The sequence below is a fragment of the Mobula hypostoma genome, chromosome 5 (genome assembly GCF_963921235.1).
Source record: "Mobula hypostoma chromosome 5, sMobHyp1.1, whole genome shotgun sequence".
Classification (NCBI taxonomy): Eukaryota; Metazoa; Chordata; class Chondrichthyes; order Myliobatiformes; family Myliobatidae; genus Mobula; species Mobula hypostoma.
The window spans coordinates 8,065,666-8,092,256 of NC_086101.1; the positions used below are offsets into that span (position 1 = coordinate 8,065,666).

Consider the following 26,591-nt stretch of genomic DNA (forward strand, 5'->3'; position numbering starts at 1 on the left):
CAGTGGCCATACATTTTAATTCCACGTCCCATTCCCATTCTGATATGCCTATCTACGGCCTTCCCTACTGTCAAGATGAAGCAACACTCAGGTTGCAGGAACAACACCTTATATTCCGTCTGGGTAGCCTCCAACCTGATGGCATGATCATTGACTTCTCTAACTTCCGTTAATGCCTCACCTCCCCTTCCCCATCCGTATATATATATTTCTTTTCTCTCTCCTTTTTCTCCCTCTGCCCCTCTCTCTATACTCCTTGCCCATCCTCTGGGCTTCCCACCTCCCCGTTGTTTTTTCTCGCGGCCTCCCGTCCCATGATCCTCTCATATCCCTTTTGCCAATCAACTTTCCAGCTCTTAAGCCCATCCCTCCCCCTCCTGTCTTCTCCTATCATTTCGGATCTTCCCCTCCCCTCCCACTTTCAAATCTCTTACTAGCTCTTCTTTCAGTTAGTCCTGACGAAGGGTCTCGGCCCGAAACGTCGACTGTACCTCTTCCTATAGATGCTGCCTGGCCTGCTGCGTTCACCACCAACTTTCTGTGTGTTGCGATCTGTTAATTCGTCACATTTGTCCGACAATTATCACCGATACTGTTATAGTGCAGTGTGGACACCAATTCTGACGCCCCTGCATCTCACAACGATGACAGAGAGAGCAGGGAATAGCCTGCCTGGATTGTAGAGGGATACCACAGAACACCCCCTCAGGGTATACCGCCTCATATCGGGGAGATATTACTGGGTGGTGGAGGTACCTGGGAATCGGGGCTGCAGACCGGGAGTCGCCTCAGAGTCTGTGGAGACGGCGACAGGTGTTTTATTGGACATCCGACAAAAAAGGATGACAAGCTTTATGTGGTGAATTTCAATTTCACTCCACTTTCTACCAACCTCATTCTCGGGACGGTGGGAGTTTCTTTCAGTTACGAGTCCTGGACAGTTTTATTTTAAACGCCGAAGCCCAGAAGCATCTCTGCACCTTCACTGCGAGTAAATTCACGGGGAAACTTCATCCCTTGTTCGGCCTTGTGGATGAAAACTGACTGCCAATCTGCCCCGGCTCCGCTTCCCGTATGTAAAAAGGTTAGTTGCCGTGACCGGCGTCACTAACGAGTCTCGGGCTTTATGCGGAAGAGACATTTTATCACACGTTGGCGTTGAATGGGTCGAATTCACTTTCTAAATTCTGTATTATAATAACTTAAATGAGATTGGAAATATATTCATACAGTCGCATTGTGGAATAAAAGACATTGAAAGTCAGCTGTCGATCCAACGCTATGTTAAGTCGAGTAGAGAAAAGAGAATTTTATGAACCAAATCAGTCCTCTTTGGGAATCTTGGGTGGGAGACAGAAGCGGGACGTGGTTCGTGGACTACCAGAATGGCGTTTGGCATTAGCGGCAGAGTTTATGGTGAAAGATGAACACAATGGGTCCTGAGGAAGGGTTTTGGCCTGAAACATCAACGGTGTTATCTTCTCCATAGACGCTGCCTGGTCTGCTGGGTTCTTTCAGCATTTCGTGGGTGTTACAATGACTTAATATCGTTCGTTAGTTGGGAGCACCTGGCGCCAGGGCCTCGAATTTACTGTAAAGATCTCCGCTCCCTGCGATTTCCCTTGCATCCTCGGGCTGGTGGGAGTTTGTCCCGTTTACTACTCCGCTAAACTTTTGCAGCGCAAACGCCAAGTCCCATCCCCGCAGCATCACCGGAAATCTTTATTCATTCTTCCGATTATTGATGTGAACTAGTTAGGAATCGGCTCCGGTTTCGCCCCGGATAATAGTAAGGTTTTAACTGAAGTCCGTGTAAATACATAATCCATCTACACTGATCGATCATTTTCGTAACGTACTCAGAAACCACGATCAAATTTGTAAGGCATAACGTCCTCCAGAGAAAGTTTTACTGACTAGCTCAAACAAGCCCGTGGTTTACTCAATGCAAGTAGTTTCTATCCCAAAGAACCTTTTTCCAAAAATTTCCCAATCACTGACGTCAGGCTCACCTGTCGAAAGTGTCTTCTATTGAGCTTCCTAAACAGAGGGACAACTTCGGCTACTCTGCAGTGTTTTGGAATCTCGTTCGTCGATAAGGAGGACACGGAGATTTATGACAACGCAACTGCAGTCCCGTGTCTTGTTCCTTTCAATAATCCGCGTTGGAATTAATTATGTCCTGGGTTTAACCACCATACACCTCCTCATTCTTTATATCAACATTCCCAAGTATATTAGCATACGCCTCTGTGAGAGAGTCACAGACTCATAGAGTCATAGAAAAGAACAGGACAGAAACAGGCCCTTCGGCCCCTCTAGTCTGTGCTAAAACCAGTAAACAGCCTACTCACATCGAGCTGCATCGGGGACATAGCTCTCCATAACGCTACCGTCCATGTACCTATCCAAGCTTCGCCTAATCATTGATATCGAGCTCTCATGCACCACATATGCGGGCAGCTCGTTCCACACTCCCAGGACTTTCCGAGTGAAGAAGTCTCCCCTCATGTTCACCTTTCGCCTTAAACCATAACCTCTGGTCAGAGTACAGCCCAACCTCAATGGAAAACGGCTGCGTACATTACCCTATCCATACCCCTTATATTTATGCATACCTCTGGCAAAATTCCTCTCGACTTTTCACGTTTTAAGGAATAATTCCTAGCCTATTCAAACTTTTCTTATAACTCAGATCCTCCAGACCTGGCAACATCCTTCTAAATGTTACATAGAAACATAGAAACATAGAAAATAGGTGCAGGAGTAGGCCATTCGGCCCTTCGAGCCTGCACCGCCATTTATTATGATCATGGCTGATCATCCAACTCAGAACCCAGCCTTCCCTCCATACCCCCTGACCCCTGTAGCCACAAGGGCCATATCTAACTTCCTTTTAAACATAGCTAATGAACTGGCCTCAACAGTTTGCTGTGGCAGAGAATTCCACAGATTCACCACTCTCTGTGTGAAGAAGTTTTTCCTAACATCGGTCCTAAAAGGCTTCCCCTCTATCCTCAAACTGTGACCCCTCGTTCTAGACCTCCCCAACATCGGGAACAATCTTCCCGCATCTAGCCTGTCCAATCCCTTTAGGATCTTATACGTTTCAATCAGATCCCCCCTCAATCTTCTAAATTCCAACGAGTACAAGCCCAGTTCATCCAGTCTTTCTTCATATGAAAGACCTGCCATCCCAGGAATCAATCTGGTGAACCTTCTTTGTACTCCCTCTATGGCAAAGATGTCTTTCCTCAGATTAGGGGACCAAAACTGCACACAATACTCCAGGTGTGGTCTCACCAAGGCCTTGTACAACTGCAGTAGTACCTCCCTGCTCCTGTACTCGAATCCTCTCGCTATAAATGCCAGCATACCGTTCGCCTTTTTCACCGCCTGCTGTACCTGCATGCCCACTTTCAATGACTGGTGTATAATGACACCCAGGTCTCGTTGCACCTCCCCTTTTCCTAATCGGCCACCATTCATATAATAATCTGTTTTCCTATTTTTGCCACCAAAGTGGATAACTTCACATTTATCCACATTAAATTGCATCTGCCATGAGTTTGCCCACTCACCCAACCTATCCAAGTCACCCTGCATCCTCTTAGCATCCTCCTCACTGCTAACACTGCCACCCAGCTTCGTGTCATCCTCAAACTTGGAGATGCTGCATTTAATTCCCTCATCCAAGTCATTAATATATATTGTAAACAACTGGGGTCCCAGCACTGAGCCTTGCGGTACCCCACTAGTCACCGCCTGCCATTCTGAAAAGGTCCCGTTTATTCCCACTCTTTGCTTCCTGTCTGCTAACCAATTCTCCACCCACACCAATACCTTACCCCCAATACCGTGTGCTTTAAGTTTGCACACTAATCTCCTGTGTGGGACCTTGTCAAAAGCCTTTTGAAAATCCAAATATACCACATCCACTGGTTCTCCCCTATCCACTCTACTAGTTACATCCTCAAAAAATTCTATGAGATTCGTCAGACATGATTTTCCTTTCACAAATCCATGCTGACTTTGTCCGATCATTTCACCGCTTTCCAAATGTGCTGTTATCACATCCTTGATAACTGACTCCAGCAGTTTCCCCACCACCGACGTTAGGCTAACCGGCCTATAATTCCCCGGTTTCTCTCTCCCTCCTTTTTTAAAAAGTGGGGTTACATTAGCCACCCTCCAATCCTCAGGAACTAGTCCAGAATCTAACGAGTTTTGAAAAATTATCACTAATGCATCCACTATTTCTTGGGCTACTTCCTTAAGCACTCTGGGATGCAGACCATCTGGCCCTGGGGATTTATCTGCCTTCAATCCCTTCAATTTACCTAACACCACTTCCCTACTAACATGTATTTCGCTCAGTTCCTCCATCTCACTGGACCCTCTGTCCCTTACTATTTCTGGAAGATTATTTATGTCCTCCTTAGTGAAGACAGAACCAAAGTAATTATTCAATTGGTCTGCCATGTCCTTGCTCCCCATAATCAATTCACCTGTTTCTGTTTGCAGGGGACCTACATTTGTCTTTATCAGTCTTTTCCTTTTTACATATCTATAAAAGCTTTTACAGTCCGTTTTTATGTTCTCTGCCAGTTTTCTCTCATAATCTTTTTTCCCCTTCCTAATTAAGCCCTTTGTCCTCCTCTGCTGAACTCTGAATTTCTCCCAGTCCTCAGGTGAGCCACTTTCTCTGGCTAATTTGTATGCTACTTCTTTGGAATTGATACTATCCCTAATTTCTCTTGTCAGCCACGGGTGCACTACCTTCCTTGATTTATTCTTTTGCCAAACTGGGATGAACAATTGTTGTAGTTCTGTATTAGAAACATAGAAAACATAGAAAACTTACAGCACAATACTGACCCTTCGGCCCACAAAGCTGTGCCAGACATGTCCCTACCTTAGAACTGCCCAGGCTGAACCCATAGCCCCCTATTTTTCGAAGGTCCATGCAGCCATCCAGGAGACTCTTAAAAGACCCTATCTTTTCCACCTCTACCACCGCCGCCGGCAGCCCATTGCACACACTTCCTGCGTAAAAAACTTACCCCTTACACCTCTGTACCTAATTCCAAGCGCCTCAAAACTATGGCCTCTCGTGCTAACCATTTCAGCCCTGGGAAATAGCCTCTGATTATCCACAGATCAGTGCCTCTCATTATCTTGTACACCTCTATCAGGTCACCACTCATCCTCCGCCGCTCCGAGGAGAAAAGGCCGAGTTCACTCAACCTATTCTCATAAGGTATGCTCCCCAATCCAGGCAACATCCTCGTAAATCTCCTCTACACCCTTTTTATGGTTTCCATGTCCTTCCTGTAGTGAAGCGACCAGAATTGAGTACAGTACTCCAAGTGGGGTCTGATCAGGGTCCTATATAGTTGTAACATTACCTCTTGGCTCTTAAACTCAATCCCACGATTGATGAAGGCCAATGCACCGTATGCCTTCTTAACCACAGAGTCAATCTGCGTAGCAGCTTTGAGTGTCCTATGGACTCGGACCCCAAGATCCCTCTGATCCTCCACACTGCCACTAATGCTATATTCTGCCATCATATTTGACCTACAGTCCCGGGGGCTGTGTAGTAGATGTTTTCGAGCAAGATAGCGTCAAATTGTTCCCATTCAATGCTCAAATAAATTCCAGTGAGTCTGAAATAAAAATGGTGTAAATATAACGGTGGGAAAAGAATATGAATCAGAAATCGTATCAGGTTTTACAGCACCGGCATATATCGTGAAATTTTTTGACTTTGCGGCAGCAGTACAAAGCAATCCATAATAATAGAGAAAGAAAACTGTGAAAGCTATATATATATTAGAATAGTTAAATTAAATAAGTAGTGCAAAAGTAGAAATTAAAACGTAGTGAAGTTCATGGAATAGATAGAACTTATAGAATAATACAGCACATTACAGGCCCTTCGGCCCACAATGTTGTGCCGACCCTCAAACCCTGCCTCCCATATAACCCCCTACCTTAAATTCCTCCATATACCTGTCTAGTAGTCTCTTAAACTTCACTATTCTATCTGCCTCCACCACTGACTCAGGCAGTGCATTCCACGCACCAACCACTCTCTGAGTAAAAAAACTTCCTCTAATATCCCCCTTGAACTTCCCACCCCTTACCTTAAAGCCATGTCCTCTTGTATTGAGCAGTGGTGCTCTGGGGAAGAGGCGCTGGCTATCCGCTCTATCTATCCTCTTATTATCTTGTACACCTCTATCATGTCTCCTCTAATCCTCCTTCTCTCCAAAGAGTAAAGCCCTAGATCAATTTCCATTCAGGAACCGAGGGAAGAGGGGAAGAGGCTTTTCTTGGATAGCTGAGTGTATGCCTTCAGGCCCCTGTACCTCCTCCCTGATGGTAGCAATGCGAAAAGGGCATGTCATGAGTTTTGGGGATTCTTAATGATGGGCGCCGCCATTTTGAAGCATCGCTCCTTGATGGTGTCCTAGAGAAATAGCAACTGATACGACAAACCTGCGGAACCCCTAATTTTAACGCCTTCAATAGAAAATAAATACATTGTGAAAATGTAATGATTGAAACAATACGGTAGACGTATCTAAGCTCCCCAGGCCTGAATTCAAACGTTTCACTCTGGAAACCTGGTGGTCCTTAAATCCGTCCTGCGAATATACGGCTTCATTTCATAAAAGCAATGACGATATTAGCAGACAACATCCGTTGAGATAGGAAACGAGGTGACATCAAACCCTTTTGTCAGGACCAGGAGCTGTCTGAATTGGAGCAACTTTCACATTGCAGTGAATTCAGGGCAATGTGGAGACAGCCAATGAGAGCGCTTGTAATTCAATAGTGACCACGAGTAATTACAAATTGTTACTTGCGGGAAGGAAAACTCTGATTTTAAACCTCCGCTGCCTTGCGGCCATACCCACCCATGGGAAAGGCTTCGGGAGTACAACCCAAGGAAGAAATCCGGAGCTGGGCTCCCTAAGGCAGTTTGATGTTTACAACTTCACTCTTGCCACTGGTGCCAAGCTGTATCGGCGCTTGCCCTTCCCTCGGTCTAAATCAGTGACGTGGAGAGGGGGAACGAGGGGGAACCCGCTGCATGGGCAATAGCCGGGTCTTCAAATCTTCCCTCCCAGGCTTGCACCCTGGAGAGGACACAGTCCACCAGAGGCGCAAACCCATGATTTCCTGTGATCAATGGTTGGCTACTATTACTTGCGGAAGAGCAATAAAATAAACCTCCCTTGGACCAGAGCCAATGAGAAGCCTCGGCCTAATAGCCTCACGTTAGCCTCATAGACCAGAGCCAACGGGATCGAAATACCACAGTTTAAAATGATCATCCAAGAGGATAGGAATGAGGGTCTTCGATGCGAAGCAGAGATAACTCTGGTGACTGACTATCTCAAGGAAGTCCCCATGACGGGGGTGGGGGGAGGAGGGAGTAGGGGAGAAGAATCGTTTGGCCAACGGGAGATCCTCTATTTCTGTGTTATTATTTGGAGAGGTTGGCTGAGTGAATAGTGACGCCATAACAACCTCTCACTCAATGTCAGCAAGGAGCTGATTACTGACTTCAGGAGAAGGAAACCGGAGGTCCATTAGCCAGCTTTCACTGCGGTGACGAAAACCTCGATCGAGAAGTGGAGACGGTCAGCAACGATAAAGTCGCTAGTGCTATTATTTCAAAGGGCCAGTTCTGGGTCAAGCACGTAAATGTCATTACGAAATAAGCACAGCAGCTTCTCTGCTTCCTTAGAAGTTTGTGGACATTCGGCGTCACATCTAAAACTTTGGAAAACTTCTTTAGAGGAATGAATACTGACAGGTTGCATCACGACCCTGTACGGAAGCACAGAAGCCTACGTAAAAAGTGTGAATATGACCCAGTCCATCAGGGGCAAAGCCCTGCGCATCAATGAGAGCATTTACACTCAGCATTACCGCAGGAAAGGAGCATCCAACCTTCGGGACCTTCACCATCCAGACCATACTTTCTTCTAGTTGCTGCCTTTAAGAAGATATAAAAGTCTCAGGACTCAGGACTCCAGTTTCAGGAAGAGTTATTACCTCTCAACAATCAAGTTCTTGAACGAGCGGGGAAAAGTTCACTCAACTTCACTCTCCCCAATCACTGAATTGTTCTCACAATTTATGGGCTCAAGATCTCTTCATCTGATGTTCTCGGTATGTATTGCTTATTATAATATTGTGTACTTTACTTTTTTCTCAGCTCAGGCTGTTAAAACCTGAGGTATGGGCATAGGCAAGCATGCTCGTTTATTAATTGCTAGGAACTTTCACACTATTCTAGTTGTGGTTAGCATAGTGGCTTTCTGCAGATTTACATAAATATTGCTGCGTAGGCCTAAAGAGTTAATGCTATTGTGTGATATCATCGGGTGATATCAGTTGTAGCTGTTACTGGTTGGTTGGTTGGCTGCTCGTCCATCGTTGACGTCGATGAAGACCTTGACACCATTATGATGGTGTCGAGACTGGCGCGTGATTTGGATTTAAGTGAGGGAGAGGTGCGCAGCGTCAGCCTCACTCTCTCTTCCCAATTCCCATCTGGATCCAGTGGCAAGACAGAGTTTAGACGGCTGGAGATGGGACTAGGCGCAGTGGATGACCAGGACGTCTTCAGTGTCTTGTCCTGCTCTGCACGTTCCACGACGCTTGCAGAAACCACCTTCTTGACCGTTGGACCTTCCATTGGTCTCGTCCGCTCAATCCGCCGGAGTCTGTCTTCACATGCTGGGATAGACAACTCCCTATCTCACCGAGGGTTTGAGAGCCGTCGGCTACCCTCACCTGGTTTAGCCGGCTTGTCGAAGCCGTTGCCCGGGGTGTGGCCGCTGTCACATGCAAACAGCTACGGAGAGCCACAGGTGAGAGCTGAGTGCCAGGTGGGGACCAAAGGTGGACTAACCGCCCTGAAAAGGACGCGACATGTTCCCCCACTAGAGGTGCTACCCCTCCCTGACACCCCATACACCCATACATGTTACTATTGGGACAATGTATACCCTGTTCATGTTCCATAATCTTTCAATTTCCTCTTTTAGTTCAGCATAATTCTGATGTTTTTCACTTATTGATTTCTGTATGGTATGTGTGTTTGGAATAGCTATATCTATTAAGTAAGATGTTCTTGCCTGTTTATCATGTAATATTATCTCCAGCCGAGTATTATGGATTGTCCTATCTGTAATGATGGATCGCCCATTACTATTATTAGTTAGAAAAATTAAAACACTTTTTCTCAGCCCAAGCTGGTAAAACCTAAGGTGCGGGTATAGCCAATCCCACTCATTACTCACTTGCTAGGAACTTTCGGACTATTCTGCTGGTGTTTAGTATTGTAGCTTTCAGTTTCGTTGTATTGCCGTGCAGCTCTAATTGTTTGATGCTATTGTCTATTCGGGAATGTACCAGTTGTAGATATTACCATAGGGATAATGTTATTGTTGTTGTTGTTGTTGTTGTTATTATTATTATTATTATTATGCTCCCTTATCGCGACCACCATCAGTAGCCCTTGGGACCCACTCCACCAGGTTCAGGAACAGTTATTACCCCTCAACCATTCGTCGTCTGAACTACTGTGGATAACTTCACTCACCACAACTCTGAACAGAGTTTTGACATCCACACTCACTTTAAAGGACTCTCTGTATCATCCTATTTCAGTATTATTTATTTATCTATGTATGTATGTAAGTATGTATGTATGTATGTATTCATTCTTTCATTCATCCATAGAATGATTATTTGTCCATAGACTGATACAAGGCATATAAGGTGAACCTGACAAGCAATGATAAATACGTGGTGGTTGGGGGTTGTGGAGGGGTGGGTGAGTGGGTGAAGGTATTGATCAGCCTTACTGCTAGGGAAAAGTAACTGTTTTTGAGCCTCGTGTTCCTGGCGTGGATGCTACATAGTCTGCAACCTGACGGGATTGGAACAAACAGTCCATGAACAGGGTGAGCGGGATGCTTCCTGATGTCCCATCCACTTTACTTCAATACTGGTAATTGCTTCACTTGTCTGGGCTGTATTCTCAGTTAAGTCTAGTGGTGTTTACTTCTTGTCAGAATTTTATATGTTCGCGTGGAGTGCTGAATCCTGTTTTCGTTGATGAAAATATACCCTCAAAATTATTATTGTTATTTATATTTTTTCAGCTCAAGCGGGTACGGGCTGAGATACAGGCACGCTTATTTGTCAATTGCTTAGAACCACAAAGGGTGTATGTGGTAACATATATATAGTTCGTTAATAAATTTACTTTGAACTTTGAAAGGGGACAATGGAATTCATAACTATATAGTTGTTGCTACCTTGATATTTGTCTGGAAATTTTTTTAAAAGTGCCAACTTTAAATTAATTAAGATATCTTTAGTGAATCCCCTGACCTATGTCAGTTTGTGATCGGTTAACTGTAAGACCCGTAGAGCTCCAGTCTATCATTATCTTTACATTACTCCTACAATGGTCCAATTGAATTCCCGCCAGGAGAAACCCACCGGTGACGGACAGAACGTGCAAAGTCCGCACAGACAGCATTCGACGTCAGGGAAGAACCGGGGTTACCGGCTCTCTGAGCCAGCGGCAATATTCGTTCTCAGGCCAAATAACAAAGATAGATGAGCTGTACCATCTTGCTGAAAGTTATCACTCGCAAGCCATATTAATATCACAGGATTCTTTAGGTAGCATTTTATTTCACCAGTGAATCGGATTATATGACGGACAGCTGTCTAATTCGTCGGACGCAGTGCAACAATTTCGGCCTTTCAATAATGTTTCTAAACTCTGGACACGTTTCAACGTGAAACAACAGTGTCTGTTACACCATGCATTTGCAAAAATCGAAAGGTTACTCACTGGAGGGCACAAAGTAAGACAAGAGTGACAAGTAATTTCACAACCTTGAGTTTATTGAGGATATCATCAAATTCAAACACACTGGAAGGAGTTAGGATTTTATTTCGTTCTGAAAATGACAACTTAACATTAACGTGTGTTTATGTTCCTGTCAGCAGCATGTCCGTCGAACAGATTATTTCCTGATGTGAGAGCAGGAGTTAATTCCGCGGCTTAAACCATCGATGTAGAAAGCATTAAACTGTGGCACGCAGGTGATTCTGACGGACACACTAGTCTGAGACGACGTAAACAATAACCGATCAGCCTGTCCCGCAGTCTCGTCAACCAATGCCACTCTTTCTCTCCACAACACCTGAGGTGCTTACGAATTTTAGAACTTATAATATGTGCCAGTACAGTCTATTAGAAGCCAGCCGGCTCACAATGTGGTGTTGAGCATTTAACCTACACTAAGTTCGTTTCCATATAGCCCCCCTTTTTCCGCTCAGCCATGTCCTTTTCTAAGAGGCTTTTAATGATGTCTCGTCTAGCAGCCTCTACCGCCGACCCCTGCAACGCGTTCCACGCACCCATCAATCCATGTGTTAAAAATCAACCTGCCTCTGAATTCGCTCTCCACATACTTTCCTCCAAACGCCTTAAATCTATGCCCGACTTTGCCGTTTTGATGTTTTGATTGTTGTATTGAGTATTGATGTTTTCTCTTGCCAGTGTAACCCATTCCAGACCAGCCTCACTTTCTCTTCCTTCTTCGTTGGCTGCACGTCCCGCAGGTGTAGTCATCAGGGAGGGTAGCAGGTTCCATGAATTCCCACATCCTACAGGAGGGACGTTCCACAGCCATATCTGTCATCCTGCCTGCGCTGTGCAATGAGCAACCAAGATCAAATCAGCAATAACGAAAGGAAACACTTACACTTCTTACCTGTTTTTCAGCCTCTCGAAGCCTCTTGAGTCAAAGCCTGACGCTCCTACACTCACCGCTGACCTACTCCCTACAGTGGCCACCCCGGCACTGGTTGCCCCGTCTGTCCCTTTGTACTTCTATTTAATTCGGTGTGCTCTGTTCCCGCCGGTGATTGGGCGCCCGGGTAGGATACAGGGGATTGATTCAGAGGGAAATGCATCAACATGAGGAAGATTTTTTACTCAGAGAGTGGTTGGTGCGTGGAATGCACTGCCTGAGTCAGTGGTGGAGGCAGATACACTAGTGAAGTTTAAGAGACTACTAGACAGGTATATGGAGGAATTTAAGTTGGTGGGTTATATGGGAGGCAGGGTTTAATGGTCGGCACAACATTGTGGGCCGAAGGGCCTGTACTGCGCTGTACTATTCTATGTTCTATGATGAAATGGCGGAGCAGACTCGATTGGCCCAATGGTCTAATTCTGCTCCTATATTCTTATGGTCAAAGCTTGAGAAAAGTCGCGAACTCAGCGAGCTTTATCATTAGCATCAGGGAGATCCATTATTAGCAGTAGCCTCTCCAGCATCAAGGACATCTTCAGAAGGCGATACTTCAAAAGGCAGCATCAATCATTAAGAACACCAATCACCCAGAACATAGCCCCTTATCACTGCTACCTTCGGAGAGGAAGTACAAGAGCCTGAAGCCACAGAGTCAATGAGCAGGAACAGATTCCTCCCCTCCACTATCAGATTTCTAGATGGATAATGAACCCATGTATATTACCCCAATAATTTCTTTGCTTTTTTTGCACTACTTATGTAATTGAATTTCTAAATATATTTCTTATTACGATTTCAAGTCTTTTGTTTATTGCACTGCAATGTACTGGTGCTGCAAATCAACACACTTCACGACATATCCTAGTGATATTGGCATATCACTGCCAGTATCATTGATATATGATTGAAACATGGTTCTAATTCTAATTCTGATAAATCTCGCCTTGTTTCAAAGAAGGCAACCCCAGCCCAACCATTTCCACCTTGTGACCAGAATTTCCCACTCTTGCCAAAGTGTCCACGTTACCGACCTTCAGCAGAACAGGCCCTGCGGGGGGCTCCATTGCTTTCCCACCTCCGTTCAGGCAGGGGCTGAAGAAAGGGTAGAGTTTCTCGGTGAACATGTCGATGAACGTGTGGAGGTGGGTCATGTTGTCGGCAATGTAAAAGGACACCTGGCCCTCTTCGTAGTCGAGGTATACGCCCATCCTCCTGGGCATCACGCTGACAGTCAAGCGTGTGTGGGGAAGGGTGCCCGCCTTGTATTCGCTCCCTCGCAGACATATGATCCAGTACCCGGCCTCTGGCATAGCCGTGATTTCTCCCTTCCTGTTGACGGACTCGGCCACCACTCCGAGATCCCATTCGGAACTGTCACCTACCTCAACCTCCCAGTAGTGCTTCCCTGAGGTGAAGCCCTCGGACGCAAGGACGCACACGCACCGGTAGAACTTCTCTGGGGTTTCGGGAAGCAGCCGAGCCTTATCACCGTATCTACCGCTGATCAAGTCATCGGACAGGATGAGCCAGCTGTGCGCTGTATCTGGGTTCAGGGTCAGACTGGATGGAGCTACGAAAAGGTGGAAAGAAAGAAAGAATGAATGAAAGAAAGGAAGAAAGAAAGAAGTGATTATTTTATTAAACTACCACCTAAGAGTCCATCTCTTAATTGAAAAATGTCAAGCGGTTACTACACAAACATGGATTGAGTACAGGAACAGGACAGCTAATAATCTTCCCTCCTCTTTGGGGACATCCGAACCAAATTCAGGACAAACCAAGCACGTTAAAGGCAGCTGGTTCAGAGATCAGTCTCTCTTCACAGAATGAAGCACGGGTGGCTGTTTTTGTTCAGAATTGGCAATGCGTAATGAACACCAGCGTTACAAAGCAGCACAAGTACATTGTGTTTCTTACATATACAGTGTTTATATCTTGTCAGTAATCGTTTTGGCTACATGATTTTGGAGGAATAACGGTTCACTAAGCAACAGTAATACTAGCTTTCAAAATGTTTCCATTATAAGGAAGAACAACTAACTATTCAAACTAATGTAACCTGGAGAGGACGAGAACAGCAATTGTAACATTGATTCCTACTCGCCCTCTGAATACAGATATAAGGTCGCTGGAATATCCCTTATAGAATTTCCACCAACTTTTAGTTTCGGTGACAAAACATAGAAAATACAGTACATGGAAACGCTTTTCGATCAATAATGTTGTGCCGAGCCCATTAAATTAGTAATCAAATGTCCAACTGAACTAATCTCTTCTGTCTGCAAAATCTGTACATCCTTCCACTTTCCTCACATTCATGTGCCTATTTACACGTCTCTTAGAGAGAACCCATTGATACTATAATGGGTGAAAGAGGCGCATTGCCGGATTCCAGAACAACGAGGATTTTTCTGGACCGTTTGTATATTAGATAATCTAACCATTGGGTACTATTTTTCATTATACAGCATTCCACATTTAGTTTAATGTATTTAATATTTTCTTTGTAGATATGAATGTCCTGGATATCGTCTTACCGGACCTAATGGCTTCTATCACTTGCCTCCAGACGGTGTACTGCAAAGGTCCCTTGAATATTCCCAGCGGAAGGTTTTCACCGGTCACTATCTGATAATTGTCTTCACTAATAATGCAAACATGAAACAGTTGACATTACAAGAGTGATATTCAAAGGTGGTATTACGTCGGTGTGTATGGAGTTTTCGTGAAGAGCATCTCCTACCTCTTTCTTTAGGAAGCTTCTTCCTAAAAGTGGAACAGAAGAGAAGTCTAGCTGATTGTGGCTAAGCGTCAAAAAGAAACGTGCCATCATCATGCAATAATTATATGTTAAATTCATTGCTTATACAGAGCCGGGCAGAATCAAAAATCTGTACAAAATTATTCTTGGTAAAATCCCCACAGAGATCGGGAACTCCTTCCTAAAGGAGGAAGAAACGCTGCGTTTGGGGACAATTATAACTGCTAAGAGTGAGACTGCTATCGTGGGCAACACCCAGAGAAAGTTGGACATGTCTTCCTTCCGACCCTTCAGAGAGTCTGAAGGCGATAACTGTGGCGACAAGGATGAACTTTTCCGAAATTTCTGTCGGTGCGATTAACTCTGGGTTGTTTGAGATTTCCAACTAACTTCACTCCTTACAGTTTGTTTTAGATTATTGTCAGTAATGCGTTCGACTCAGTATCACAATGAGAAAGGAGGACCTTCCGGCCTGGATTAATACTGGGATGGTATCATATTCTCAGGTTCTTCCCTTGCATTGCTTAATGAGAGGTGGGAAGACGGACAGATGGGTTGGAGTCCAGGGCAACTGCTGGGCCAAAGTTGTGCCGTGCCTCTTCAAGGTATGGGAATTATTTTCACCACAGACCTCCATGTAAAACAGTTTACACCCTTCACTCACATTTCCTTATGACACATAGAATGGGCACTCATTAGCTCTCAGAATTTGACTGCTAGTTCCACTCCTCCGCTTATTTTGTTCCGACACTTTACGTCAAACACGCGAGTCATTTCTTCCCTCTTTCGATTTCCTCGTCATCCATCTTCACTACAGGGAATTTACAGTAGTGAATTAACCAGAAGCAAGGCTTCAGCAGTCTGGAATGGAATCGAAGCACAGAGGAAAGATTTACAACGTCGCTGTAGTAACGCGCAAACTCGACACTGGCCTGAGATTAGGATCAAACCCAGAACACTGAAGCGGTGCAGCAGCAGTATTGACTGCGTTGCCTTTTGAGCAGTGGATAGGAAAATGGAGCAGCAAACACCGGGGCTCCGCAATTTCCTATCCAATTCATACCCAAGCAAGCGGGTTATAACTCCATTGGTCGCTAAGGTCCAGCCTCCAACCCTCCCCCCCCCCAACTCCCACCCCACCAACCTCATCCCTGTCATTGGCGGTGACTAGTGGGGTACCGCAAGGCTCAGTGCTGGGACCCCAGTTGTTTACAATATATATTAATGACTTGGATGAGGGAATTAAATGCAGCATCTCCAAGTTTGCTTATGACAAGAAGCTGGGCGGCAGTGTTAGCTGCGAGGAGGATGCTAAGAGGATGCAGGGTGACTTGGATAGGTTGGGTGAGTGGGCAAATTCATGGCAGATGCAATTTAATGTGGATAAATGTGAGGTTATCCACTTTGGTGGCAAGAACAGGAAAACAGATTATTATCTGAATGGTGGCTGATTAGGAAAAGGGGAGGTGGAACGAGACCTGGGTGTCATTATACACCAGTCATTGAAACTGGGCATGCAGGTACAGCAGGCGGTGAAAAAGACGAATGGTATGCTGACATTCATAGCAAGAGGATTCGAGTGCAGGAGCAGGGAGGCACTACTGCAGTTGTATAAGGCCTTGGTGAGACCACACCTGGAGTATTGTGTGCAGTTTTGGTCCCCTAATCTGAGGAAAGACATCCTTGCCATAGAGGGAGTACAAAGACGGTTCATCAGATTGATTCCTAGATAGCAGGACTTCCATATGATGAAAGACTGGATCGACTAGGCCTATACTCTCTGGATTTAGAAGATTGAGGGGGGATCTGATTGAAACGTATAAAATTCTAAAGGGATTGGACAGGCTAGATGCAGGAAGATTGTTCCCGATGTTGGGGAAGTCCAAAACGAGGGGTTACAGTTTGAGGATAAAGTGGAAGCCTTTTAGGACAGAGATGAGGAAAAACTTCTTCACACAGAGAGTGGTGAATCTGTGGAATTCTCTGCCACAGGAAACAGTTGAGGCCAGTTCATTGGCTATATTTAAGAGGGAGTTAGATATGGCCCTTGTGGCTAAAGGGATCAGAGGGTATGGAGAGAAGGCAGGTACGAGGTTCTGAGTTGGATGATCAGCTGAATTCATTCATACTGAATGGCGGTGCAGGCTCGAAGGGCCGAATGGCCTACTCCTGCACCTATTTTCTATGTTTCTATGTTTCTATTCCGATATACAGGTCTGTAAAGTGACGAGCACGATCGTTATTGTACATATAGCGGAGTATTCCGGGATATTGCAGCTGAAAATCTGCTGGAACTTAGTTACTTGCCACAGCTAAGAACAGTTACCAGTTTACAGAATTGGATGTGAAGTTGTGTTCCTGATTCATATGTTGAAAAAGAGACACAAACGTGCACCTATGGGTGGCCTTTTCGCGTCTCTGAGAAGGTGCCCGCTCACTGGGGCACTGCTGAATTGCAGTCACAGCGGAACCATCGGAAGCCTGAGAGGCAGCTTGTGATCGCATAGCTGCTTGTCATCCTGGTTAAGTGATAGTCATGTAGTGATGGGATCCACATTGGCCAGGGGCACAGGAGAGAAATACTCATCTCCTTTCCGAAAAGAGTTGTCGTGGAACCTTTGGGCGACGCTAGGCCTCGGTAAAATGTTGCCATGTCTGGTAGTGCGTCGATCTCTTGGGAATTTTGGGCATACATACTCATTTAAGCACAAACGTCATTCGGCCCACATATATGATTTTGATGGAAGAGCAGGTGGTCATGACTAGTGGGTAGACGGCAAAAGAAAGTTGTGGATAGTGAAAACATTGTCAATGTATTCAGCACTGTGTAGAACAGCTGCAAATGCAAGCAAAAGAGGCAGATGGAGTTCAATCCGGATGTATGAGTTTGCAATTCGTTGGGGAGGGGGAAAATATAAGAGGAGAGTAGACAGTAAAATGGCAGGGCAGATCGGAGCATTGATGCACAGATCAATCTCGCAGAAAATACAAAGTCCTGAAATCATTAGCGTCATTTTCTATCCCGCTGTTATGAGAATCCAAAAGGGACATCTAGTATAATAAGGTGGAATGCTGACATCACAGTCTATGACTTTGCACCTTACTGTTTGCCGTTTCTGTGTATATGTAACAATTCTTTCTGCGAACTGTCATTGTTTTACAATACTGTATGTCAATGCATCGCTGTAATGGTGAGACCACCCTGCAAGACACGCTTCTTTGTCATTTCAGCTTGATACATTTGCAAGGATAAAGTGATTTAACAATTTCCATGCTTATAGAGAGAGGACAGGGTTGTGTCACTGTTTTTTGTATCGAACTGCCCTGGTTACAGAAGGACGAATGGCCTCCACTGTGCTTTCTCTACTATGGTGTTATACTGAAGCTGGTGCGGGCCGAAGGTCACTGAACATGCACACTCCATTTCTTGCATTAAATCACCTACCTCCAGGAAGTTGACTATCTCCCTCTGGTTCACTTTCGAATGCAGCCTTGTTAGCTTTTGACGAGCAGACTCCAGGGTCTCCTGGAACTTGTCGGAGTTCTTCTCCATCGTCTCGGAAGTGTTTTCCTCGTGTTTCTTCAGTTCCCGAATTAAACCCTTCTCCTTTCTATGGAGGAACTGGTGCATTTTTGCGAACTCGGGAGAGATGATACACCTCAGACTGGTAGCCTCCCCCTAGCAGAAGCCAAAGCAGAAAGTACAATGTCTGGGACCAAGCCAACATAAAGGGATCGGGAATGGGGGAGGGAATGTGGTAAGGGGTGTGCCGTAGAACGTACCCTGATTTCGGTAAAACGCTCCTTCCTCTTCAGCTTGGTTTCCAGGACCGTCATCTTCTGCCTCAACAAATCCAAAGTAGACTTCAGTTTATCCTGGGAAAAAAATAAAATGTTTCTCAGAAACATTACAGGCAAAAATATAGGGCAGACCAACTGCTTCGGTCGGGGCTGCTAAACATGGGCTGGACCATCTCTCAACTAGAATCAGGACCAGGTTTTAAATCGTTATCATACAGTATGTTGTGAAATGTGTTGCTTTGCATCAGCAGTACTGTCCAATATATTGGCGGGGGCGGGGGGGGGGCAGGGAATTACAATACTATATACGTTCATTTCCCGCTAATGTCTATAAAGGGTTGGTACGTTCTGTCTCTGAGTGCGTGGATCCGAAGTAGTAGTTGATAAATTAATTGGTCACTGTACATTGTCCCATGATTAGCTTAGGATTAAATCGGGGCCAGCTGGACAGTACGGCCGGAACGTCCTGTTCTGCTCTGTATCTCAATCAATCAATGGATGGATGGAAGGATTAAAGAATGGATAAACAAATAAATAAAAAATTAAATAGAGAGAGATAGATAGTTAGAGAGTGCTAAAAGGGAATTAAAATGTGAGATAGTGGGTTTACTGTCCGTCGAGAAATCTGATGGCTGAGGGGAAGAAGCTTCCTAAAATATTGAGTCTGTGTCTTCAGGCTTTTGACACGCCATTGCCAAGAAATGAGCTATTGTGTCCGTCTCCTCTATATAAAGGGTCAATTTATAAACTTGTTTCAGAGGACCATAGAATCAACCCCCATTTCACCCACTGCCCTCCTCATTGGGAAAAAAAAATCAATTTACCATAGAGCATTATAGAAGATGTCCAGCCACTTGACCTGTAGTAGATGTTAATCTTACATGTGTTTGGTTTGACGACCAGGCTGTGCATTATACAAGACAGGAGCGCTCGTCTGAAGAACATGTTCATGATCACGGTGTTCGGGTTATGCATGATCATGACGAGTTTTAATTTTATACATATATGCCCAATCTTGCAACATACATCAACGCAATTTGGATTTAAGATGGGTCTGTAATTTTAACTGCCCACAAGTGAACATTTTCCCTCAGATCATGTGCTATGAGGGTACATGAGTGTATAATTTGTGTTAGGAAGGGGATGCACGGTCACCTATCAAGCTAGTGGCGGCATGGCCACCGGGAATCAATTCCCGCCGTTGCCTGCAAGGCAACATTTTCCTCGTGACTGCGTGTGTTTCCTCCGGGTGCTCCAGTTTCCTCCCACGGCCCAAAAGCACATACAGGTTGGTAAGTTGTCCCGTGATTGGTTTCCGGTTAAAGCAGGGTTTACCGGGCAGCGGGACCCGAATGGTTTATCTCGATAAATTTATTCATAAATTAATAAAACAGTGTCCTACTTTGTAATGTATTGCAATTTTAACCATATAAATAGGCATGGAAGTGGAAGGTCTTGGGCTCCAAACGTTCCTTGCACTCGGACGAATTTCTACACGATAATATTATTATAATGTATTTGTACATATTAACTGGAGACTGAGTGAAGGGGTCGCCAATACGACAGTGCTCAGAAGAGAATAGTCTGTAACTCCTTTCCATTTTAACTGTCCATGTTAACTTGTGAAGGTAATGCATGGGATTCCAACACTGCATTGCCCAGAGGTAAATGTATACCACATAATAAATGTAGGATTGAAAATTTGCAATTGTGGAGAGGGGATGCATGACTCCTTAATGCGTCAGTGTTCAGAGATGAACGTCCACCTCATCATACATTCACAATCTTAACTCTACAATTTGATTACGCATCACACCTGTACTAGTATTGCAGAGAGACCAGATAGGCTTTGCGAGAATGATTCTGGGAATGAGAGAGCTGACGTTTGCGGAGCGTTTGATGGCTGTTGTTATATATTCGCTGGAGCTTCGATGATTTCTCATTGAAAACTATCGAATATTGAAAGGAAACAACAGGAATTCTGCAGATGCTGGAAATTCAAGCAACATACATCAAAGTTGCTGGTGAACGCAGCAGGCCAAGCAGCATCTATAGGAAGAGGCGCAGTCGACGTTTCAGGCCGAGACCCTTCGTCAGGACTAACTGAAGGAAGAGTGAGTAAGGGATTTGAAAGCTGGAGGGGGAGGGGGAGATGCAAAATGATAGGAGAAGACAGGAGGGGGAGGGATGGAGCCGAGAGCTGGACAAAAGGGGATACGAGAGGATCAGTGGGGAGGGATGGGGGGGACGAATGGACAAGGGAGTTGTGTAGGGAGCGATCCCTCTCTCTGCATTCCGCAGGGATCGCTCCCTACACAACTCCCTTGTCCATTCGTCCCCCCCATCCCTCCCCACTGATCTCCCTCCTGGCACTTATCCGTGTAAGCGGAACAAGTGCTCCACATGCCCTTACACTTCCTCCCTTACCACCATTCAGGGCCCCAAACAGTCCTTCCAGGTGAGGCATCACTTCACCTGTGAGTCGACTGGGGTGATATACTGCGTCCGGTGCTCCCGATGTGGCCTTTTATATATTGGTGAGACCCGACGCAGACTGGGAGACCGCTTTGCTGAACATCTACGCTCTGTCCGCCAGAGAAAGCAGGATCTCCCAGTGGCCACACATTTTAATTCCACATCCCATTCCCATTCTGACATGTCTATCCACGGCCTCCTCTACTGTAAAGATGAAGCCACACTCAGGTTGGAGGAACAACACCTTATATTCCGTATGGGTAGCCTCCAACCTGATGGCATGAACATTGACTTCTCTAACTTCCGCTAGGCCCCACCTCCCCCTCGTACCCCATCTGTTACTCTTTTTTACGCACACATTCTTTCTCTCACTCTCCTTTTTCTCCCTCTGTCCCTCTGAATATACCTCTTGCCCATCCTCTGGGTCACCCCCCCCCCGTCTTTCTTCCCGGACCTCCTGTCCCATGATCCTCTCGTATCCCCTTCTGCCTATCACCTGTCCACCTCTCGGCTCCATCCCTCCCCCTCCTGTCTTCTCCTATCATTTTGCATCTCCCCCTCCCCCTCCAGCTTTCAAATCCCTTACTCACTCTTCCTTCAGTTAGTCCTGACGAAGGGTCTCGGCCTGAAACGTCGACTGCGCCTCTTCCTATAGATGCTGCTTGGCCTGCTGCGTTCACCAGCAACTTTGATGTATGAATATTGAAAGGACTAAGGGGTTAAAGATCGCGCCAGAGATTTTGAGGATTTCTTCGAGTCCATCCGCTAAACAGTTTTAATCTTAGAACATAGTACGGGCCCTTCGGCCCACAATGTTGTGCCGACCCTAAAACCCTGCCTTCCGTATTAGCCCCCACCTTAAATTCCTCCATATACCTGTCTAGTAGTCTCTTAAACTTCACTAGTGTATCTGCCTCCACCACTGACTCAGGCAGTGCATTCCACGCACGAATCACTCTCTGAGTAAAAAATCTTCCTCTAATATCCCCTTTGAACTTCCCACCCCTTACCTTAAAGCCATGTCCTCTTGTATTGAGCAGTGGTGCCCTGGGGAAGAGGCGCTGGCTATCCACTCTATCTATTGCTCTTATTATCTTGTACACCTCTATCATATCTCCTCTCATCCTCCTCTCCAAAAAGTAAAGCCCTAGCTCCCTTAATCGCTGATCACAATGCATACTCTCTAAACCAGGAAGCATTCTGGTAAATCTCCTCTGTACCCTTTCCAATGCTTCCACATCCTTCCTGTAGTGAGGCGACCAGAACTGGACACAGTACTCCAAGTGTGGCCTAACCAGAGTTATATAGAGCTTCATCATTACATCGCGACTCTTAAACTCTATCCCTCGACTTGTGAAAGCTAACACCCCATAAGCTTTCTTAACTACCCTATCCACCTGTGAGGCAACTTTCAGGGATCTGTGGACATGTACCCCTAGATCCCTCTGCTCCTCCAGACTATCAAGTATCCAGCCATTTACTTTGTACTCTGCCTTGGAGTTTGTCCTTCCAAAGTGTATCACCTCACACTTCTCCAGGTTGAACTCCACCTGCCACTTCTCAGCCCACTTCTGCATCCTATCAATGTCTCCCTGCAATCTTTGACAATCCTCTACACTATCTACAACACCACCAACCTTTGTGTCGTCTGCAAACTTGCCCACCTACCCTTCTACCCCCACATCCAGGTCGTTAATAAAAATCACGAAAAGTAGAGGTCCCAGAACAGATCCTTGTGGGACACCACTAGTCACAACCCTCCAATCTGAATGTACTCCCTCCACCACCACCTTCTGCTCCCTTGTCTTTGCTTGTCCTTCTCAAGGTGGATGAGCAGGCTACGCGATCTCCAGGAGCAGCCTGGAAGAAGGACACCTTCGAGGAGCGGCTCTAAGGACGAATCCATTCCTTGCTGATGTTGCCGACTGAAGCGTCGCGGGTGATTATAAAGCATAGGAGCAGCATTAGGCCATTTGTTCCATTAAATCTGCAATACCATTCAATCCTGGTTGATCCTTTAATCCCCTTCTCAGCCCGACTCAACGGCCTTCGCCCCGTAAACTCTGATGCCCTGTGCAATCAGGAAACTATCAAGTTTTGCCTTACATACTTTTACTTTACAAGGCAAAACTTATACTTATACTTTATACTTTACTGTCGGCAAACAATTGGTACCGGAACGTACAATCATCACAGCGATATTTGATTCTGCGCTTCCCACTCCCTGGATTACAAATATTAAATATTAAAAATATTAAAAATAGTTCAAATTAATAAATATTAAACATTTAAATTATAAATCATAAATAGAAAATAGAAAAATGGAAAGTAAGGTAGTGCAAAAAAAGCCGAGAGGCAGGTCCAGGTATTTGGATGTTACGGCCCAGATCCGTATTATATACACCCAACGACCTGCCTTCCACAGCTGCCTATAGTAACAAAGTTCATATATACCCTACCCTCTGGCTAAAGCAACCACTCCGTATCTTTGTTTTAAATGGACACCCGTCTAAGGCTGTGCCCTCTTATACCCCCACCATGGGAAACATCCTTTCCACATCTGGACCTTTCAACATTCGAAAGGTTTCAACGAGATTCCCTCTCATCCGTCTGATTTCCAGCGAGTACAGACCGAGAGCAATCAAACGTTCCTCGAATGTCCCTTTCTTTCCCGGATTCATTCTTGTGAACCTCCTCTGAACCAGCGCATCTTTTCTTAGATGAGGAACACAAAACTGTTCACAATACTCAAAGTGAGGCCTAACCAGTGCCGTATAGAATCTCAGCATCACATCCTTGCTCTTGTATTCCAGTGTTCCTGAAATGACCGCTAACATGGCATTTGCCTTCCTCAACACCGACTCTACCTGTAAGTTAACCTTTAGAGTGTTCTGCACAAGGACTCCCAAGTCCCTTTGCATCTCAGATTTTTGGATTTTCTCCCCGTTTAAAAAAATAGTCTGTATATTTATTTCTGTTACCAAAGTACATGGCCATGTATTTGCCAACATTGTATTTCCTTTGCCACTTTCTTGCCCATTCTCCTAATCTGGCTAAGTCCTTCTGTAGTTTACCTGTGCTCTCAACACCACCTACCGCCCCCACCCCCCCCCCACCCCCGCCCCCAGATCGAAACATCGAGACAGCGGGCGTGGCTGTTGAAGGCCTTTGGACTCGAACGACCTCTCTCTTTCTCGACGGTGAGAGAGAGTCTGCTGATTCTCGAGTCGACGGAACTCAAGAAAGCGACGCTGCAGATTGTGACATGCCAACAGCGAGCTGCTAGCCTCCCCCCTCGCTGTAACAGATGTTAGTGAGAGAGAACCTGTCTGAAATGTCGAAGTGGTGGGATGGATGGTAGTTTTTGATGCAGTATAGATCATGGCCCTAGGGGCTTGCTGATGCCCTCATGGTGGGTGGCGGGGCTGATGCAAGGTGAGAGGGGAAATGGGAAGGCTTGATGCTTTGCTCCTGCCTGTACGTGCAAGTGAGGGGGGCTTTCGGGTTCTAACTTTCTTCTGTCCTTCATTCTTTGTTTTCTCCTTCCCCCTCCCTCCCCCGCCCCCTTCTCTCTCTCTCTCTCTCTCTCTCTCTCTCTCTCTCTCTCTCTCTCTCTCTCTTTCTCTCTCTCTCTCAGTTTCTTGGATGTCTGCGAAGAGTAAGGATTTCCTGTTGTTTACTGTATACTGGAACCATTGAACCTTTGACTAAATAGAGTGAACGTGGAGTGGAGGCATCCTATACTGGAGGAGTCGCGGACTAGAGGGCACAGCCTACGAATACAAGAACGTCTCCTTACAACAGAAATGAGGAGGATTTTTTTTAGTCAAAGGTGGTGAATCTGTGGACTTCATTGCCATGTACGGCTGTAGAAGCCTTGTCAAAGTATATTTAAAGCGAATGTTGATAGCTTCTCAATTAGTAAGGGTGTCATAGGATACGGGGAGAAGGCAGGACAATGGCGTGGAGAGGGATATAAATTGATCAGCTTGAATGGCTGAGCAGATTCGATGGGTCGAATGGCCTATTTACGCCTTTAGTTTTATGGTCTTATGGTTTAAAGCGTATTGAATCACAGGCTGATATCTGGAATTGAAGCTATACCTTGAGTCTCCCAATAGCTACCGAACCTACAAAAAATAGCAGCCCCGCTTTACCTTGTACTTTTCGACCGCCTCTTGGCGCATGAAGTCATGTTGCCTGTGGTTGCCGCCTGTCCTGCCGTCCAGACACATCGCACAGATCAGCTCCCTGTTCGTCTCGCAGAAGAGTTTCAGTTGCTCATGGTGCTCCTTAGAGTACAGCTTGGGCTCCGCTTTTCTCGGTCGTCCGAACAGTAGCGGACCCGGCGAGTGCTCCTTCCTGGCCCGAGGAAGGATGAGATTGCGCGTAGTGTCCACCAGATGGCCGAGCGCACGGTTGGCTCGCAGACCGCTCTCGATGACGGCAAACCCACATTGGGGGCAGGGGTTGCTTTCGTCTCCCTCCCAGTGCAATTGAATGCATGCTTGACAGAAGTTGTGGTCACAGTCCAGAATAACGAGCTGGTCGAAAAACTCATTGCAGAAGGGACAGTTCAAATATTCGGCCAAGCTCTCCACCTGCTCCTTGGATGCCATACTTAACCACAGTTTTTGTGGTCTTGCTCTCTCCTCCTCACCTTGGTCTCTGTGCGCAAGATCCATGCCTGATCCTTGAACATCACCCGCAGCAGCGCCTCTCTCTGGCAGAAGCGTAAATGAAACCCTATCCCAATTAACTGGAAGGTCAGAGGTCAGCAGGGCAGGACACGTATCGGGAATGTCCTTCCCACCACAGTCTCCACCCTACACGCTCTCCATTAGCTGGTTAAGAATGCAAAGCTTCCCGAAGGGACTGACCAATGGAAACGCTGTTCTTTCTTATACACTTTATATCCGGTGTCAGTGGGTTTCTGGGTTCATAAATTCTCAGCGTATAAAAGGCAGGATTCTCCAATTTTTCTTTTCATTAGTGGTCACCGCATTGGTTGCAATGTGGCACCAAATCTTTCCCCGCAATAACAACCCCTAAAATGGACTAGCTGAAGACTCCCCGATTAACTTACAGGCTGAGTCTGTGGTAAAGAAGGCGAATGCAACGTTGGCATTTATTTCAAGGGGAATAGAATATAAAAGCAAGGAGATAATGCTGAGCCTTTATAAGGTACTAGTCAGGCCGCACTTAGAGTATTGTCAACAGGATTGGGCCCCATGTCTCAGAAAGCATGTGTTTTCATGGAAGAGAGTTCAGAGGAGGTTCACGAGGATGGTTCCGGGAATGAAGGGGTTAACATGCGAGGAAAGTTTGGCAGCTTTATGACTGTACACACTGGAATTTAGAAAAATGCCGGCGGGGCGGGGGGAGTCTCACTGAAACCTACCGAATGTTGAAAGGACTTGATAGGATTGATGTGAAGAGGATGTTTCCTATGGCGGAGGTATCCAGAACTAGAGGGCACAATCTCAAAATTGAGGGTCCACCCTTTAGAACGGAGGTAAGGAGGACTTTTTTTGGTTGCTTTAGCCAGAGAGTAGTAACTCTGTGGAATGCTCTGGCACAGGCTGCGGTGGAGGACATGTCCATGCGTATATTTACGGCAGAAGTTGATCGCTTCCGGATCGGTCGGGGCATCAAAGGATATAGCGAGAAGGCAGGTGTGTGGG

The 26,591-nt window shown here is 45.7% G+C and overlaps 2 protein-coding genes across 2 annotated transcripts; both read right to left on the bottom strand.

Annotated features, from left to right (window-relative positions):
- Positions 1-12,077: 12,077 nt before the first annotated feature.
- LOC134346433 (E3 ubiquitin-protein ligase TRIM69-like) lies at positions 12,078-14,606 on the bottom strand. Its single transcript, XM_063047801.1, has 3 exons — positions 14,575-14,606; positions 14,408-14,514; positions 12,078-13,440 (listed from the first exon to the last, which is right to left on the bottom strand). The coding sequence occupies exons 1-3, from the start codon at positions 14,604-14,606 to the stop codon at positions 12,794-12,796; spliced, it is 786 nt and encodes a 261-aa protein (XP_062903871.1). The 3' UTR covers positions 12,078-12,793.
- LOC134346434 (E3 ubiquitin-protein ligase TRIM69-like) lies at positions 14,455-25,526 on the bottom strand. Its single transcript, XM_063047802.1, has 4 exons — positions 25,065-25,526; positions 18,415-18,507; positions 18,077-18,310; positions 14,455-14,636 (listed from the first exon to the last, which is right to left on the bottom strand). Exons 1-4 carry the CDS (start codon positions 25,524-25,526, stop codon positions 14,622-14,624), a joined length of 804 nt encoding a protein of 267 aa, XP_062903872.1. The 3' UTR covers positions 14,455-14,621.
- Between the last annotated feature and the right edge of the window lie 1,065 nt (positions 25,527-26,591).